The following is a 19,868-nucleotide window of genomic DNA, read 5'->3' as shown; positions in this document are numbered from 1 at the left end:
TGCCTTCACTCCTCCTAACTCACCACTCACAAAACATAACTATTAAACAAACGCCCAGCCTCCCCCCGTGCCTCAGGTGGGGCCGGCCCACGGCAGCATCATGCCTTAAAACAGGCATCCTGACTAACGAAAGTCTTGAGGTTGCTTGTCCTGTCGCCATCTGCGGCAATACCTTCACTCGTTGCTCCTTTAATTGTATTCCATCTGACTTACATAGTATTCATGATGGCAGAACCATGTTTTCCATGGCAGTCACACTCCCGTTGCCCCCAGGTAGATTAGCGTCATTATTGGCATTCCTGGGTCTCCCTTGCGGGATACCCTGTTGGTCCATCCATGCTTGGGCGTCTTCTGTTGTCTCAAAGAAATGCGATCTGCCCTCTCGTATCACCTTCAGTTTTGCTGGGTACAGCAGCATGTAACATATACCTGCAGCAATTTCTGCACTAGGCAGCCATTTGTTGCATCCAATTGTGCCAGTTCTGTGTATTCCAAGCACCTCCTTACTGTCCAAAAGCTTCCGTCCGTGCAAGCAGGGCCACGCTGTACAGGGGATGCCCCTTACCGATACACACAAACGAGACTTTGTTCATTCGCCACCTTCTGCACACCGCAGTCCACCAGGGAAAGACCATAGATGGAGCTGGTTTCCGCGCAGCTCAGGCCTTTAACTCAACGCTTACGGCTCCCAGCTCGGGCCTGCGGCAGCTTCCTCCCATAGGGGATGGACCGCACTGGGAACAGGATGCCATCTATTGTCAAACTTCAATATCCTTCATTCTGTAGTCTCCCTTTCGTACACTGCGGGTGCGGTAGGGGCGGACCAGAGGGGGAGCTAGCTTCCAACGGGACTCAAACCAATAGTGCCAAAGTCGTATATCTCCTTGTTTCAGGCTAGCAAAAATGTAGGCGTTGTCCCTGCATATAATGGCCAGCCGATCCCGAGTGAGAGCCGCTGGCTCATTTATCTTCCTCCTCCTCATTTTCCACTGCTCAGCTTGTCACAATACATACCGGTCGCACCAGCCTTCGCTCCTCAGGTCAGGCCCCAGCTGTGGCCAGGCACCGCACTCACTGCACCCCGCTTCACAATGATACCGCTTTGGCTCACCCTGCAACTATGTTCATTCACCCGTATGTCTCGCTGAAGCCACCAATTAGTCTTTGTTCTCCTGTGGGGTGCCGAACTTCACGACCTTGCTCTCCGCTTCCACATCAGCAACCAGCACTCCTTTAGCACCCGCTTGTGCAAACCAACTTCTGACAGCTGCTGTGATGCAATCAATGGACCCAAGCATGCTGGGTCCACTCTTTCAGGCCAGGATAATGCTGGATCCTCGGGAGCTGAAAGAGAAGAGGTCCTCACAGAATGGCCACTTAGCAATGCCCCCCTGGTTGAAAATACATACTTATTCTATTTTTCAGTTAAAGCACTACACTCTAAGACACATGTTTACCCTAAAAGCAATGCAAGCAAAACCAGATGTTACTGTGATGATGTTAATGTAGACAACAAAGCACCTCAAGAAATTCAATGTTTTATTTAATTTTCCCATCTCAGTTAGTTTGATGTGTTCCGTACATGCCTCTGTCATGAGATTTCATGCAGCAAATCAGCACTGGATTGCACATATGACTGATTTGACATTTTATTTGTAGCTCCAACTCGGTCTTGTGGCAGGGTCGGACTGGGACAAGAAATAGGCCTGGTCACCCAAAATAAAGTGACACACCCCTCAAAAAAGTGGGCCACCCCTCACCTTAAAAAAAGTGGCCCTCAAACCATCATCCGTGAATCGCATCAATTCACAACTTTACAGAAAATGCTACTTATGGAGGGTTCATGTGTCTGTTACATTACAACAGAACTCATAAAATAACTTTGCATACAGTTCTGTGACAGGGTCCACAGCTCCGAGGTGCAGGAGTGGCATGAACCAACCACCCCCACTGCAGTTTTTGGACCTGCTGCAAGTCGATGCTTATACAGGGCTCTGCAACCCCAGCAGGGGAGGAGGGTTAGGGTGACAATGGTTGGATAGGAAGGGGGACGTAGGGAAACCGGAATGAGGTTTAGGGAGAGGTTATCGATAGGTTGGGGATGTTAGGGTAAGGTTTTGACCACTGTGTGGTCATAGGATATATCATAGTAGCTGTTCAAATGCTGCAAGAGAGAGAGTGCCACCCAGTTCCTGCACCTCCCCGTCAAAACATCTCTTCATGGGAATTTGTTGAGCTTGCTTTAATCAAGGGTTACCATCAAACTTTGCAGTGTTTTCTCAGAGCAGCCTTCAAGAGTTAAGGACTTAATTGGAGCGATAAACCCGCTAATGGTGTAATTAAAAATGTATAAACAGGTCTACCTTCAGCACCCATGTGTGTCCTTCACTGAAGTCCTGTTAAAACAAACACCCACTGCATGCCCAATCTAGCTCTACCTCTCACCGCCTCTACTGCAACAAGGTGTCTGGAGTGACGGTCTCCAGTCAAGGCCACAGAGGGGTGTCTGTGAGCTCTCATGTAAACGCCACGGAGCAGTGTCTGGAGTGACGCTCTCCAGTAAATGCCACGCCGGATCTATTGGTTTAATTGGAACATGTTGTGCTGTTGGGTACATTTAGGCTCCCCCGCCCCCTTGGTCCTTCCAGACCACGGAAGGTATTCTCAGTAAACAGGATCACAGACTTGCGCTGCCAAAAAATGCCAGACATCTGCCTCGCTAAAGGACGAGACAAATGTCTCACTGCTAATGCCTAGACGTCACCAGTACAGTCACTATAATACTACATACGCATCTCCTCGCGACACTCTTCACCACAGATCAGCTGGCAATATCGAACTCAGGCATATTATTTATTATGCATTAACACATTTAAACCCACTCCTCAACCCCAATCCCTTCCCTTTGCAGAACTGCAGGTGCCATAAAAGAAAGACAAAAATGGTCACATGAGGTCAGATTGCTGATCGCTTGTCATTCGAGAGCCAGTGCCAACCTTTCACCTTTTGGGGATAAAATGAGTACCACTAGTTGGTTAATTATAGCACCTATCTGTGAGAGGCATACCCTAGCTATACACATTCCGGTAACGGGTACCATAGCAGTCTTGGAGGAGTTATTATGACTAAGTCACTCTCGGAACACCCACCTGAGAGTGGCCAGCGCGAGAAGTAGAGGCCCACCTGTGGAGGTGAGCTGGGGGCCTGTGCATCTTCAGAGACAGGCGAGGAGGTAGACAAAGGGGCCGCGGGGGACTGGAGAGGGCAGGAACGGCTGGTACTGGCAGATGGTGGTGGGGGAGAGGCAGAGGATGTCGGCGAGGGCTGTACACGCCCTGCATCAGGGACCAGTGCCCGGCAGCTCTGGCACCTGCACCCTCCCGGTACTCACCCCAGGTTTGTGCGTGCTCCCCCATCACTCACCCTGGGTCTGTGCGTGCTCCCCTATCACTCTCCCCGAGGCAAAACCAAAAGTCAATAGCTGGAAGGTTTTGAATAAATCATGAACCCAGGCACAGCTCTGGGCAAACCTCCAGACCATCGTTGTTCAGCCTATCAAACCATTACAGAAGAGGAAGGTCCATATGCAAATCAGGCTTGGTCCCACCCAAAAAGGGGTAGTTTGCTCAAACTGCAAGGTGATATTCCTGCTCTACAACCATCCCCTGAAATGTTTCCGGCTTGTTGGCGGTCATCAGTGAGGAGTAGCTTGGGTCTCTAGGCTCAGCCGGCTCAGGGCCCACATCTGGGCATACCTGTCCCACTCGAGGTGACTATAACAAAACCAAAAGTCGATGGCTGGAAAGTTTTGAATAAATCACAACCACGGGCACAGCTTTGGGCAAACCTCCAGACCATCGTTGTTCAGCCTATCAAACCATTACAGAAGAGGAAGGTCCATATGCAAATCAGGCTTGGTCCCACCTAAAAGGGGTAGTTTGCTCAAACTGCAAGGTGATATTCCTGCTCTACAACCATCCCCTGAAATGTTTACGCCTTGTTGGCGGTCATCAGTGAGGAGTAGCTTGGGTCTCTAGGCTCAGCCGGCTCAGGGCCCACATCTGGGCATACCTGTCCCACTCGAGGTGACTATAACAAAACCAAAAGTCGATGGCTGGAAAGTTTTGAATAAATCACAACCACGGACACAGCTTTGGGCAACCCTCCAGACCATCGTTTTTCAGCCTGCCAAACCATTACAGAAAGGGGAAAGGCCATATACAAACCAGGCTTGGTCTCACCCCAAAGGGGCTGCCCAGCCTGAACTGCTAGGTGAGAGAGAGTATGCCTTTCTCACTTCGACATAGGGAACCAAGCTGCACCTCGCTGATGAGGCCCAACAAGGCCGAAAAAATGTGTGCGGTTGCTTGTGTTTCGGTGCAGAGAGGGCCTATCCTACCATTTCGAGTAGGGCGTCTCCCATTGGTGGCAGTACCGGACTGATTAGCATATGGCTAGACCTCTTTTGCAATGGCACAGATGGGCTAAAAAACTGTGGTGTGCAATGTTGCCCATAGCACCACCCCGTCTATTTCTATTCCTGCGTTCCCATACTCTGCCCTGAGGAAAACAGCAAATGGCTCCAGAGCCAGTATATATAGCATTAGGGATAGTGGCCATCCCTGCTTCATACCCTTGCCAATCTTCCACCCCTCCGAGATGTGCATACCCATTTTCACCCTTGCTCTGGGATCACTGTAAAGAAGCCGAATCCAAGCGGAGGAACCCCTCCACTATCCCAAAATGGGCAAGAGCCCCCAGGAGCCAGCTCCTGTTCACTGAATCAAATGCCTTAATGGTGTATAGCGACACCACCGCGTGTTCTCTCTGTTCTTGGTTCATGCGTTCAATAACGTGGTGGAGTCTGTGCAGATTCCATGCCGAGTTTCTCCCTGGCACATATCCCATTTGTTCTGGGTGCACCAGAATGGATATGACCTGCTTTAGTCGGTTCGCTAGGGCTGCATCCAGGATTTTGGGGTCCTTATTGATTAGGGAAATCGGTCTATAGGAACCACACTCAAGAGGCGGCTTCCCCAGTTTCAATATGGGTATGATGACTGATACCGATAGGCTCTCTGGCAACCTACCCTCCTCGTATGCCTCGTGAAATATCTCTAGCAGGTGTGGGGCCAAAGTGTCTTTGTATTTCTTATCGAATTCCCTGGGTAACCCATTCGGTCCCACGGATTTGTCTGTTGGGAGGTCGGCTATCACTGCAGTCAGCTCATCACACGTGAGGGACGCATCCAATGTCTGCAACTGCTCCTTCGATAACCTGGGGAGGGGAATCTCCCTTAGGGCATCAGTTATATCTTCCGCCTCTGCTTCCTGTTTCCTGGAGTACAGTTCTTTATATAACCGCGAGAACACCCCATTAATCCCGTCTTGGGTCCTCACTTCCTCGCTCAGCCCTGATTGCGGTTATTGGTTCATGCCTGTTCTCTTGTTTAGTGAGCCAGGCTAGGAGCCTGCGGGGCTTGTCCCCTTCAGCGTGTAGTCTCTGTACATACTTCCCATAATCTAATCTGCCAGGTTTTTCCCACATTGCGCAACACTGCAATCGCAGCGCTGAGAGCTCCTCTGGTTCTTCCCCTTCTCCCCTGCCCATTCTATCTCCTTTTCTATTTCCCCCAGATCAGCCATGATGGATCCCCTGAGTCTTCCCGCCTTCCCTATTGCCCTCCTCTGACCACCACCTTGAAAGCTTCCCAAACCATGCCAGTGCTGTCCACACTCCCCACATTATGGGTAAAATATTCCTCTATCGTCTCTCTAATATATTCCTGGAAGACCTCGTCTGTCAGTGCCTCTGTCCTCAGTCTCCAGATGGGTATGGGGGCTCCTCTGTATATGTATGTCCATATTGCTACTATCGGGACGTGGTTGGAAAGCATTCCTGCCTTAATATGTATCCCTGTGAATTCCCAGAGGGACTCACTGCCCGTAAATAAGTAATCTATGCGGGTGTGTGTGCCGTGCGGGGCGCTATGATGTGTGTATCCCCTGGTATTGACATATACCTTCCTCCAGAAATCTTCCAATTCCAGCTGGTCTAGAGTCTTTTGTAGGGCCCTGGCCGGCAGAGCTGGTTTCCACTGCTTGCTGTCAGATCTATCCACCTGCGGATTCAGCATGCAGTTGAAGTCTCCTGCCCAAATGTATGGTGCTCCTCTGTAGGGGGCTAGCCGGGGTGTAATCGTCTTAAAGAACTCTGTCGTGTTGTGGTTGGGTGCGTACATGTTTATCAGGCACACCTCTTTGTTCGCCACGCCAACATTCTGTGTACGATCACCATTCTGCCTTCCATGTCCCTCTCTTGTCTTATTAGTTTGAAGGGAACTCCGGAGCTATCCATATCAGAACTCCCCAGGCATAGTTCGAGTATGTTGAGCTATACATTTGTCCTCCCCATTTCTTGGCTATCTTAATTTGCTTTTGCGCTGTTAAATGTGTTTCTTGCAGCATAGCAATCTGTACTTTTGCTCTATTCAGCCAAGCGTTTAGTCCCTTGACGTTCCAGGTGGCTATGACCACTTTTTCTTGGCCCATTTGGTTGCATTGTCCCATGGCCCATCTGTTCCCATAGGACTGCCTGTCGGCTTGTGTCTGCTGGTGGGTATTCCTGTTCCATCGGCCGCTGATTTCTCCCTAATGGGGTGGGTCAGACTCTCCCCATTCATGCTGTGTCTTACATGTTTGGATTTGTTGCCAGTATGCTGCCTTTTTGTGCTTCCCCAGTAGCTGTCATAGGGATATGTGTCTGGTTGCCTGCAATTATCGCTTCTTCCCGTTGCTTGGTGCTTTCTCCTCCACTCGTGCCTTCACTCCTCCTAACTCACCACTCACAAAACATAACTATTAAACAAACGCCCAGCCTCCCCCCGTGCCTCAGGTGGGGCTGGCCCACGGCAGCATCATGCCTTAAAACAGGCATCCTGACTAACGAAAGTCTTGAGGTTGCTTGTCATGTCGCCATCTGCGGCAATACCTTCACTCGTTGCTCCTTTAATTGTATTCCATCTGACTTACATAGTATTCATGATGGCAGAACCATGTTTTCCATGGCAGTCACACTCCCGTTGCCCCCCAGGTAGATTAGCGTCATTATTGGCATTCCTGGGTCTCCCTTGCGGGATACCCTGTTGGTCCATCCATGCTTGGGCGTCTTCTGTTGTCTCAAAGAAATGCGATCTGCCCTCTCGTATCACCTTCAGTTTTGCTGGGTACAGCAGCATGTAACATATACCTCCAGCAATTTCTGCACTAGGCAGCCATTTGTTGCATCCAATTGTGCCAGTTCTGTGTATTCCAAGCACCTCCTTCTGTCCAAAAGCTTCCGTCCGTGCAAGCAGGGCCACGCTGTACAGGGGATGCCCCTTACCGATACACACAAACGAGACTTTGTTCATTCGCCGCCTTCTGCACACCGCAGTCCACCAGGGAAAGACCATAGATGGAGCTGGTTTCCGCGCAGATCAGGCCTTTAACTCAACGCTTACGGCTCCCAGCTCGGGCCTGCGGCAGCTTCCTCCCATAGGGGATGGACCACACTGGGAACAGGATGCCATCTATTGTCAAACTTCAATATCCTTCATTCTGTAGTCTCCCTTTCGTACACTGCGGGTGCGGCAGGGGCGGACCAGAGGGGGAGATAGCTTCTAACGGGACTCAAACCAATAGTGCCAAAGTCGTATATCTCCTTGTTTCAGGCTAGCAAAAATGTAGGCGTTGTCCCTGCATATAATGGCCAGCCGATCCCGAGTGAGAGCCGCTGGCTCATTTATCTTCCTCCTCCTCACTTTCCACTGCTCAGCTTGTCACAATACATACCGGTCGCACCAGCCTTCGCTCCTCAGGTCAGGCCCCAGCTGTGGCCAGGCACCGCACTCACTGCACCCCGCTTCACAATGATACCGCTTTGGCTCACCCTGCAACTATGTTCATTCACCCGTATGTCTCGCTGAAGCCACCAATTAGTCTTTGTTCTCCTGTGGGGTGCCGAACTTCACGACCTTGCTCTCCGCTTCCACATCAGCAACCAGCACTCCTTTAGCACCCGCTTGTGCAAACCAACTTCTGACAGCTGCTGTGATGCAATCAATGGACCCAAGCATGCTGGGTCCACTCTTTCAGGCCAGGATAATGCTGGATCCTCGGGAGCTGAAAGAGAAGAGGTCCTCACAGAATGGCCACTTAGCAATGCCCCCCTGGTTGAAAATACATACTTATTCTATTTTTCAGTTAAAGCACTACACTCTAAGACACATGTTTACCCTAAAAGCAATGCAAGCAAAACCAGATGTTACTGTGATGATGTTAATGTAGACAACAAAGCACCTCAAGAAATTCAATGTTTTATTTAATTTTCCCATCTCAGTTAGTTTGGTGTGTTCCGTACATGCCTCTGTCATGAGATTTCATGCAGCAAATCAGTACTGGATTGCACATATGACTGATTTGACATTTTATTTGTAGCTCCAACTCGATCTTGTGGCAGGGTCGGACTGGGACAAGAAATAGGCCCGGTCACCCAAAATAAAGTGACACACCCCTCAAAAAAGTGGGCCACCCCTCACCTTAAAAAAAGTGGCCCTCAAACCATCATCCGTGAATCGCATCAATTCACAACTTTACAGAAAATGCTACTTATGGAGGGTTCATGTGTCTGTTACATTACAACAGAACTCATAAAATAACAACTTTGCATACAGTTCTGTGACAGGGTCCACAGCTCCGAGGTGCAGGAGTGGCATGAACCAACCACCCCCACTGCAGTTTTTGGACCTGCTGCAAGTCGATGCTTATACAGGGCTTTGCAACCCCAGCAGGTGAGGAGGGTTAGGGTGACAATGGTTGGATAGGAAGGGGGACGTAGGGAAACCGGAATGAGGTTTAGGGAGAGGTTATCGATAGGTTGGGGATGTTAGGGTAAGGTTTTGACCACTGTGTGGTCATAGGATATATCATAGTAGCTGTTCAAATGCTGCAAGAGAGAGAGTGCCACCCAGTTCCTGCACCTCCCCGTTCAAAACATCTCTTCATGGGAATTCGTTGAGCTTACATTAATCAAGCGTTACCATCAAACTTTGCAGTGTTTTCTCAGAGCAGCCTTCAAGAGTTAAGGACTTAATTGGAGCTGTAAACCAGCTAATGGTGTAATTAAAAATGTATAAACAGGTCTGCCTTCAGCACCCATGTGTGTCCTTCACTGAAGTCCTGTCAAAACAAACACCCACTGCATGCCCAATCTAGCTCTACCTCTCACCGCCTCTACTGCAACAAGGTGTCTGGAGTGACGGTCTCCAGTAAAGGCCGCAGAGGGGTGTCTGTGAGCTCTTATGTAAACGCCACGGAGAAGTGTCTGGAGTGACGCTCTCCAGTAAATGCCACGCCGGATCTATTGGCTTAATTGGAACATGTTGTGCTGCTGGGTACATTTAGGCTCCCCCGCCCCCTCGGTCCTTCCAGACCACAGAAGGTATTCTCAGTAAACAGGATCACAGACTTGCGCTGCCAAAAAACGCCAGACATCTGCCTCGCTAAAGGATGAGACAAATGTCTCACTGCTAGTGCCTAGACGTCACAGTACAGTCGCTATAATACTACATATGCATCTCATCGCAACACTCTCCACCACAGATCAGATGGCAAAATCGAACTCAGGCATATAATTTATTATGCATTAACACATTTAAACCCACTCCTCAACCCCAATCCCCTCCCTTTGCAGAACTGCAGGTGCCATAATACAAAGACAAAAATGGTCACATGAGGTCAGATTGCTGATTGCTTGTCATTCGAGAGCCAGTGCCAACCTTTCACCCTTTGGTGATAAAATGAGTACCACTAGTTGGTTAATTATAGCACCTATCTGTGAGAGTCATACACTAGCTATACACAGTCCGGTAACGGGTACAATAGCAGTCTTGGAGGAGTTATTATGACTAAGTCACTCTCGTTACACCCACCTGAGAGTGGCCAGCGCGAGAAGTAGAGGCCCACCTGTGGAGGTGAGCTGGGCGCTTGTGCATCTTAAGAGACAGGCGAGGAGGTAGACAAAGGGGCCGCAGGGGACTGGAGAGAGCGCGAACGGCTGGCGCTGGCAGATGGTGATTGGGGAGAGGCAGAGGATGTCGGCGAGGGCTGTACACGCCTTGCATCAGGGACCAGTGCCCAGCAGCTCTGCCACCTGCACCCTCGCGGTACTCACCCCAGGTTTGTGCGTGCTCCCCCCATCAGTCATCCTGGGTCTCTGCGTGCTCCCCTATCACTCTCCTCAGGTTGGGGGGCATGCGCGTGGCAGCTTCTGTGTCAGGGGCAGGATGCATACTCTAACGTGCCCCATTGCTGTTTCATGGTTAATTTAATACTGCACAGCATTATGGTCTAGCCACAATCCCTTTTTGGGTTCAGTATCTTACGTATATGAGTTATCCAATTTTCAAACACAAGACCGCGGGAGGTTCAGTAAAAAACACAACTTTGCCAAGCTTACTGCATTTACCCAGTCTGTTTGTTGAAATGTTATTTGAGTGGGAAACAAAAAAGCTTACAACACTTTTTGAAAACCCTCAGTACAATCAGTGACAATGTTCTAAAAGGAACATACATAAACACTGATGCAACTTCGGCATGGTATTCATTTATAGCATTCTCAATCTGGGAAGCTTACACAACCTTACAATATTCACCGCAGCCTCCTGGACATGTACAGGGACAATGTTCTGCTACAGGCAACAGACAACCATCCAACTCTTAATGCAATTTTTCAAACATATTAAGTGGCCAGGCTCGGACTAGCCCATAGGGCAATGCCAGAACCAAAAGCACAAAATGCTACTGTGGGCCAGTATTTTGGTGAAAGTGGGCCACTTGTTTGGCCAATATGTCCCAATTTGTTGAGGTACTTCCCTATGCCGCTAGTAGTAGTTATGACCAGTGTTGCTGAATAAATATTCTTTAAAATGCACAAGTTACATCACGTTTTATTTAAAAAAACTCCCCCTTGGGTACTATTCAAATGGTCTTGTAGAGGAGGAGCCAAATACCCCCACTCCAACTGCACCGCCTACATTACCTGAAACGTATGAACCAAAGTATGTGACGTACACTGAACAGTTAAACCAGCAAAGAGAAGAGTGTGGACTCTGTGCTGTACCCATAACAATACCTATACCTGAGAGAATATGGGAGGCAAAGTACCTATTGAGGAAACCATATTTGCATCCAAGACAATGTGATGGCCATTTGAACAAGATTCCTAAAGAAACAAAGAAACTAAATAACAAGGATGAATGGTGACGTTGTATAAAGTTGAATCGACACCCATATAGAAAGATAACCGGATCAGAAAGGCAGACAATTTATAAAGAAAAGAAGTACCAACGATAAGTGACATCTTGGGATCAAGATGAAGAGACTCATGCCACAGACCTGATGAAGATACTCAGTTAGTTAAAATGTGTACAGATACAATGAAACACATGCAGCAAAGCAATCATGAAGCTAGCCACATGCTTTTAAATAGATTAGACCACGGCAAGCGCCAACATATTCATATATATCTCTGTAGATAAATATGGACAAGTAAAGAATGAATGTTTCCACTACGTACATAAGCAGTACTGAACGAAGCAAGAAGGCCTAATTTTAGTGTCACAGTTGAGAAAAGCATTTTAATTAAAAATAATAAAATTTCACCTATGGAGTTCACAGAGCCAAGAAACCCAAGGTCTTATCAAACTGGAATTGGCTGACATTGGATACAATTAACGTGAAGGAACAGAAGCTCCTGTTCAGAGAGGTCAAGCAAAAACAAAGACGTCAGAGGACTATTGAAAATAAAATAAAATACACGAAAATGCTCAATTTCATGGTGTCCAGTCACGTGATGGAAGAAAGTTGGATGGACGAGATGATCACACCTATGCATGGAAGCCGGCTAGTGCCCATACTCCTTAAAAATTCTCAGAGAACAGTACAAACTCAAGGCCAACTTCAAAGCACTAGTTTACAGTGGACCATTTAGGTGATGATGGATGATATTTTAATTGGTGGGAAGCTGGTGCTAAGACGAGCTCAGCCTCAACTGGTTATTCAGTCTGCATGCTGCTAAACGTAGGTGGAAAAGTACTGACGGGGGTTAGAAGCCAACCAAGTGTAGGGGACCACGTAGTTGGGGGTCCTATAGTGTGTGTAGCCATTGGGACGTCATACATTTAGTGACGTACATAGTGGCCATTTTGAAGGGAGGACTCAGTCACCCCACATGATGTTAACTATCCAATTACCTCTTTCCGTTACTCCATACAGATATAGAACCTATGCTTAGTTATTCACTTAGAACCAATCCCACCACCCGATACGTTTTTGTAGTTTGCCACGTAAAATGATGCTGGTAATGATGCAGGTCAAAACGGGCCAGTTATGGGTATAAGAACCCAGCTTTTTTATGAAGTAGTTAAGAGTCAGAGCATCGAGCGATTGCTGCTGTTCGTTGTACTCCCTGTTTTAGATACTTGATATTAAAACAGACAACCTTTTGTCAAACTATTTGTGTCATCTTGATTATGGATGTATGAATACAATCTGCATCCTCATCTATCTCCAGCTGTACCGCTACTCATCTTAAAGGGCTTTAGAGCCTCCAGTTCAGTCTGTCACAAAACGAACAACTGAATTGCCTTTTGCCACTGTCGGCCACTTTTGCATTGGTGCCAAGACATTATGCCCTAGTCCGACCCTGCCCTGGGTCACCATTCAGACTTCCAATGCCCAGGGCCGACTCTAGTAGTTCATTTAGCGACCTCCAAAAGGGGAATAGGATCTGTAGGACTTTTTGGCTTCAGTTTCAAAGCGCATGTTGTCTACATGTCAGTGGCAAACACTTAAAACAGGAGCTTCCCATTTCAGCTCGGCATATTCAGCACTTCCATGTGGATGGATACAAGCGGTTTGAAAATGCATAATGGCCATGTTATGGGTTGTGAAGATTGAATGGGGATATTTTCACATTGAGTGAGCTCACTTGTTCAGAAGACTGAGCATTCCAAGAACCTTGAATGACACCAGTCAGAATGCAAAGTATCCCTGACGGCCATAAGTTTGTCTTCCAGTAGGTAAGAGGGAAGCAAACTTCCAGGCGTCTTGTCCCGCGCCCCAACCCAATAAAAGAGCTGAAGGATCACTGCTGCAAATGACACCAACTGATTTCATCGGAGCTTGTCTCCGGCTCAGCGCTCCCTCCGGTAATCTTCTCTTTGTGATAGCATGTACTTTTAAGGCTGTTTCAATGCAAATCTATTAATTTCCATCTCCGTAGGACGTCTCTCTGTGTCACTGTTAAATGCCATCACCAGTCCTCCAGTCCTAACTCATCTAATACGATGCATAAAGTAGGCAGCAGGCGCTTCCCGGTCTGCACTATTTAGTATTGTGGGAATTCGGGCCCCACTGCAATGTAGGTTTTCTGCAGCATATCTTCAGGCAAATAAGCTGCATAAAAATAGCTGCCGAAATCCACCATGCCAGCATTCAAGTTAATAATAAATGGAAACACAAGAATCTGCTGACAGTTCACTTAACTGGCCCTGCTGCCACCTTTTCTTCGAGGAGTCTGCTACTGGTCAGCGAGAAGCCAGCTCGTTGTTCAGATTCCTGGCAGATTCCTGGCAAGGAGAACGGTCGCGGGAAGTCAGTTATCTGCTTGCCAGCATGAGTTTATTGCCGTGTCTAATACAGTATTCCTCACCCACTCTGCCAGCTCACCTCCTCCTTCCTACAGCGTGTGAGCTGCATGCAGCTCAGTCAATGCACCTCCATCCTCCCGCCTTGTGCTATGTCTAATACAGTATTCCTCACCCACACACGGCCCTGCCGCCATCACAGCGATTCCTGAGTGCCAGAGAACTCTGCCAGCACACCTCCTCCTTCCTACAGCGTGTGAGCTGCATGCAGTTCAGTCAATGCAACTTCAAAAAGATGACAGTCAGATTGAGCGACGTACAAGCCTTTTTCACAACATGTCTAATCTCATATTCACTTGAACTGCAATTTTGAAGGGTACAGTAATTGCGATTTAATGGAAGGGACTTTCTGGGACCTCAGAAGTCAAAGGGCAAGAGGGAGTTAAAATAACCAATGCTGATTTTCAACGTTATCTGCCAGTAGGTTGGCAATTCAAAAGCATATCAAGATGGGGATACCACATTCTCAGTAATCCAATAGAACAGAGATCTTGTTATAATAGTAATAATGACATCAAATATATTTGGTTTATTTCTCAATAACCAAAACATTTGTTTGACATAATGACATTATACAGCAACTAAAATACAATGTTAAATAGTTATGTTGTCACAAGCCAAAGAAAAGCAAAACAGTAAATTATATTTACGAGAACATTACACAATCAGAGAAAAGGTAGACCTGTTAATACACTATATTCCGATAGTAACTCGTTTTTCAAAGGATTAAGAAAAAAGCAAGAAGGCAAGAGATTTGCGATCAACTTCATCTTAATAACAGATTCCTTACTAGTGCGGATCACAATAAAATCAAAATTGCACGTGCGTTCTTCATTTCATAGGATTGTTTACGGCACAGATGTGCAAAACAGTTTTTAAAGGTTGTGTGAAGGAATAAAAAGAAGGCACCAATGGCAGCAGTGAAAATAAATGGACTTCTCATGACTATAGAGATTTATTTAGTACAAATAATTTTTTAGGGATGCACCTTTTGCAGTTTTCAAAGGAATGCCTGTTGCAAGACCCTGTTTTCTTGGCACAATAAAGCACAATCAAGTTTTCCCTGAAAGTGTTATCCTTCCTATTTCTCTGGCTAAAAGTTGTATTCTTTTGTCATGGATACTACTTCCAGGAGAATCTAAACCCCACTCTAAGTACATCACAATGTGAAATCTTGGTTTAAGGGAGGTCGTGGATCTTTTCAAATATTGATTTCACCTATTTCAAATGTACAGATGGAACAATCTCTGTACCACATTAGACTACAGTAAATACAAATTAGAATCACTTTCTTCGGATAGATTTTAATCAGTGCAGACAACCTCAGTCCCTCCGCGTTTAATACACTTACATCTTCGAACTCAGGTCCAAATTAGACTGGATAGAGAAGGCACTTTAACTGCCCTTATCAGTCATACCAAGGGCTGTGTCAAGACTGTGTCCTAGCCGCGGTCCTCTTTAATTTGTATATGGCAGACGTTCCCTGCAACCTCAACGCACAAGATGTTTTCCTTCCCCATTTGGGCATATTACAAATTCAACATCTTGCTTATGCAGATGATTTGATCTTATAAGATCAGACCCAAATTGGGTTGCATCGCTCGATCAACACCTTTGACAACTTCATGAAGGACCTAGACCTCGAAATGTATCCCCAGAAAAACAGAAATCCTGATTACATATCTAAAATGATGAAATGTCGACTCGTTCAAATGGTCCTTAATAATACTGAATTGGAGAAGGTGGCCTTGTGGAAATATATTGGCTTTCAAATAAAACACAAATACTGCAATTCAAATTAAATGTCCACATGAATGCGTTGCCTTCTGTGCCCAGATGGGTAAAGTAAATTGTGAAACCTGGAAAATTTCGCTTTTTACCTGTCACAACATTTTATAAGGTAAAGGTTATCCCTGCTCTGATGTACGGAGAAGAATGTGAAGACATCCAATTTCCTTGGGAAAGAGTCGATGGCAAATCTGGCACTGTGTATTGGAGTTACCCCGAGGTGTCCCCAATGACATAATTAGATCAGAACTAGCTCTTGCCTCCATTAAGGCAATGGTAAAGTGGAGAACTTTGACTCTCTATGCCAAAATGCTAACACCCGTGCCTTATTCTCTATATTCAGACTTATCTATGCTGACAACACACAGTTCTGGTCTGATCCTTAATCCTTGGATACAGCACTGCTTCGATATTCCGGATAGAATGAATGTTACAAAAGAGGACATACTTGCTAATCCCCTGCCTGTGAGGAATACACTGTGGCTGGTGGACTGCATTACCACCTCAGAAAAGGAACATGAATATAAGTTGTTTCGTAACTATGTTATGATGAAAAGAGAGTAAAGCAGATACCTCTGTCATTTAATACAGTCACCAAATGCACATTGCAGAGCATTATTTATGAGGCTTAGCTACAAACTTTTGTCAAACCATGGAATTACTAGTGGTCAGAAGTAAGTCAGATCTTTCAACTAGGTCATGCCCTCTGTAGAGAAGTGGAAAGGTGGAATCCCTCAAACACTTATTTGTGCAATGTACCAACCTGACACACATTCTAGTTCCTTACTTTTGTAAATGTGTTCATGATGTAGACATCCTGCAGACTTCCTGCTTTTGGGAAAGAATTTAACTAGAAGACACACATCTTTACTAATTGCTGCTATGTTATATATCCAAACTGTGCAGAGTATGAATTAGTAACTGACCATCTTTTTAGTTTTAAATAGTTTGATGATATTGTTCTGAATTTTATGATGGAATTTAATCAATTTAACTAGTTCCCCACTAAGGAATCATATTATAAGTCTAATCATATTACTTCTATGTTGTTCTTAGAATTTGCATTTGTAATTTGCATTTTTTACTCATTTTCTTATTCATGTTTAATTCATGCCTTTTTTTGTTTTGCAAAAGGTATTAAAAAACCATATACACAAAAATTAAAACAAATTAAATATTTTGTTTTCTAGGATTTTGTAAGCTCAATATCCTCTCGCCCCAAGAAATGCAGGAAGGAAATGAAGCTGTTTTGAGTTGTTCTGGTCAGCAATGTGGCAGAGTGAAGAACCTTCAGTGGTACAATGGCAATGGTGAAGCCATCACTATGGGAAAACTGATGACAGATGGTTTCCAAAACATATCACTGAGGATAACTCCTTCCTGGCTGGATCACGGTAGAGTGATCAAATGCAAAGCTTATACAATAGCAGACAAATATGGCAATACCTGTAGGATATCTACAACAACTGCCCTTCACGTGAAATGTAAGTATGTGATAACATTTCGTGTATAAAAAGAATTATGTTGATAATAGTTTGGTTTTACTAACCTTCTTCAATTGAAAAAGTATTAATCTCTCCCATAACGGATCCCCATAGTTCATGTACTTGACAAAACGCCTTGGTTTGTTTGCGCTTCCATGCATGCTCAAATTGGGGACATGTAGACAGTAATTTGCCCAAGAGAGCACAGGTGTCTGAGGATTACAAACTGACTTGAACCAACAGGCCCTGTGCTTTAGACAACTGAATGCAAGGGACTAATTATGAGTTTGATGGTATGGTATAAAAGTGGTGGAAATTCCATTACCAACACTATTTTGTCAGTAATGGGATTACCACCATGTTAACCGCACCACCACATTCCAAGTTTGGAAGCACAGTGGATTCACCTTCAGCAAAAATCCTAAAACAATCAGCAGGTTGACTGCAGCAGAATAACTACTTGCAGTACTTCCACCAAAAGTCCAAAATAGGGGACTGTGAGGTGGTAATGGTAAACCATTTTAGTGGTGATTCAGTGGATTTAATGCAAATTACCTGCACAACTGTATTGAGGCCCAATGTTTCTTAGTACCTAATGCCCCTCTCTTGCTATCTTCCCACCCTCTTTAAAGAGGCATCATTTCAATAAGATCATAACAATGGTGGGAAGGATATCCCCTTGCTTTTAACCTTTGATGACATCAAGGAATGTGCCGCCACATGCCCACCTCAGTGATTTTATAGGAGGTGTTGTAAAATACTTGGTCGAGGGAACATTGAATACAAATAATGTTAAAATCTCTGCTACAGAAAAATACATACCTCTGAATAAACGTTGTTACCTCACATACTGAAGACATACCACATATAGTTGCTATAATAGCATCCGTAGACAAACATGAAGCTCAGAATTAATGCAGTAAAGAATCTGGTCAACAGGTCCTTCACTGGTTTGACCAGTACCTTATATTCCGAGTTATATGATTTCAGAACATATAGGAAAAGGTACTTGTCCGCCTGATGCTCTCTCTGCATAATCCAATACTCCTATGCAAAGCTTTAATAAGAACAAAGTATGTTTTAGAATTAGTTTTGTATTCTATAGCAAGTTGGCTTGGATGTCGTCATATCAATCTAAAAGCTGCATTACTTTAAGAATACAACTGTATTGTCCTTGGTGTGAATGATTGATTTCACTTGGAGTTCTCTACACCAAAAAATGGGGACTTTGACCCTTCCCTTTTACTTGGGCAGTGAATTCCTTCACTATATGACATCCAAAACGTAACACTTTGGATGTCGGTATATTCAAGGAATGAACGGTTCTCGGAACATGTGAAGCTTTTCTGTCAGCCTCACTTACATCCAGAACACTGCATGTATTAGTATTGTGGATATCAGTATATTCAAGAAACGGTGCTGGTGTTAGGTCCCTGGCCAGCAGGGCATGGCGAAGGGGGACCATCACCCCCACCAACCACATCAAAATGGCTCATGCTGAAACGGTTGTGCCAAAATGTAGCAAATCGCACTGCCATACATACAATAAATTATATCCTCCAGATCCATTCATTGGTCTACACAGGTGTGCAAACGACTGTGGTATTATGGCCCAGGAAGCACGTCTAGTCTGTCTATGGTGGGGGTAAAGCTTGTGCTGGACACTGCATGGAAAAGAGCCCCCTTAATGGAAAGGAGCAAAGCCAGGACTACATATCTGAGGTAGGGAAAGCAGATTACTTTTTCGTGTTGAGCTTTCAGAGAATCGGGTGATGGTTATCGTCAATGGAGAGTGGTGGGAGAGAATAAAAAGGGGCACAGGAAACAGGAAGGTGCAGATTGTTTGAGTGAGTTCAAATGAGCTGGAGGGCGGACCAAGAGACCAGGCAGAGGAAGGTCAGAGCATGCAGGAGGATTACTGAAGGAGTGTGCAAGGTGAGGTATTGGCCGGTGGGAGGAAGTGGTCCGTGAGTGTAAATGTGCGAGCAAGGTGTGTGATGGAACACATCTGGCAGTCACGCCATTGTAATGTCATTCTTATTGGGAGTTTCAGTGAGTAGATCTGTACTTAGTTGCTATTGGCCAGGAGAAATTCATTGCAGTTAAGCGACGGTCCAACACAGGGTTATTCCTGGGATGTTAACCTTAAATGCACCCCGTGAATGAGGGCTGATATATGTACCAGAATACAATCCATAGCCCACGGGTCATGACTTGTATTCATGTTATTCCATCACAAAAGAGCGGTGCCACATTATACACTTTGATGCCCACATCAAATGCCCACAGTGGGCTCATGTGATGGCCAGTGTGCAATATCAACATTGGTTGACAGGCAGAGGGATGTAGTGTTTGGGAAGAGCCAATTATAAGCCAATGTCACACCATATTGTTGTCATGCAAAACAAGATGTCATATATATTGGTCGAGGGTTGTTTATTTGAATGTGTGCTCCCAGACATGCCAGAGGAGATGAGGGGTGCAGCTCTGAGACAAGAGGGACAGTAGTATGTCAGATAGTGCAGATATGCTCAATGGCGTGCTGGACTGCAGTGTTGTCAGGCACCATGTACAGCATTATTTCAACGCACCGTCTTGCTGATCAATGTATATCTGCTCGGACCTGCAGGTAGCATACAGGTATCCGTTTACGGCATACGGCACACACCCAAGTCATGGCCAGTATTTATTTGTATCTATAAATTCAATATTCTGAACGATATACCACTCATATCAGACCCTTCTATTGAGACCCCTCCAGCCCCCCGGTCACACTGAACCAGGAATCAGGCTAGTTTGCAAAGGTAAATATTTATTTGTGTATTCAGAATGTAATCACAATAGATTT

General features: G+C 45.7%; 1 protein-coding gene across 1 annotated transcript in view; it reads left to right on the top strand.

Moving 5' to 3' along the window:
- The window catches only part of LOC138450289 (B-cell receptor CD22-like), a 267,696-nt gene that overhangs the window by 118,206 nt on the left and 129,622 nt on the right, over nucleotides 1-19,868 (top strand). Inside the window, exon 4 of the mRNA XM_069604829.1 lies at nucleotides 16,727-17,020. Coding sequence (XP_069460930.1) covers nucleotides 16,727-17,020 — 294 coding nt within the window. The remainder of the gene's footprint in view (nucleotides 1-16,726; nucleotides 17,021-19,868) is intronic.

This window comes from Ambystoma mexicanum, chromosome 1p (assembly GCF_040938575.1).
Source record: "Ambystoma mexicanum isolate Mex_15411 chromosome 1p, UKY_AmexF1_1, whole genome shotgun sequence".
Lineage (NCBI taxonomy): Eukaryota > Metazoa > Chordata > Amphibia > Caudata > Ambystomatidae > Ambystoma > Ambystoma mexicanum.
The sequence above is the reverse complement of the archived record's forward strand: the minus strand, read 5'-3'. Positions and strand labels throughout refer to the sequence as shown.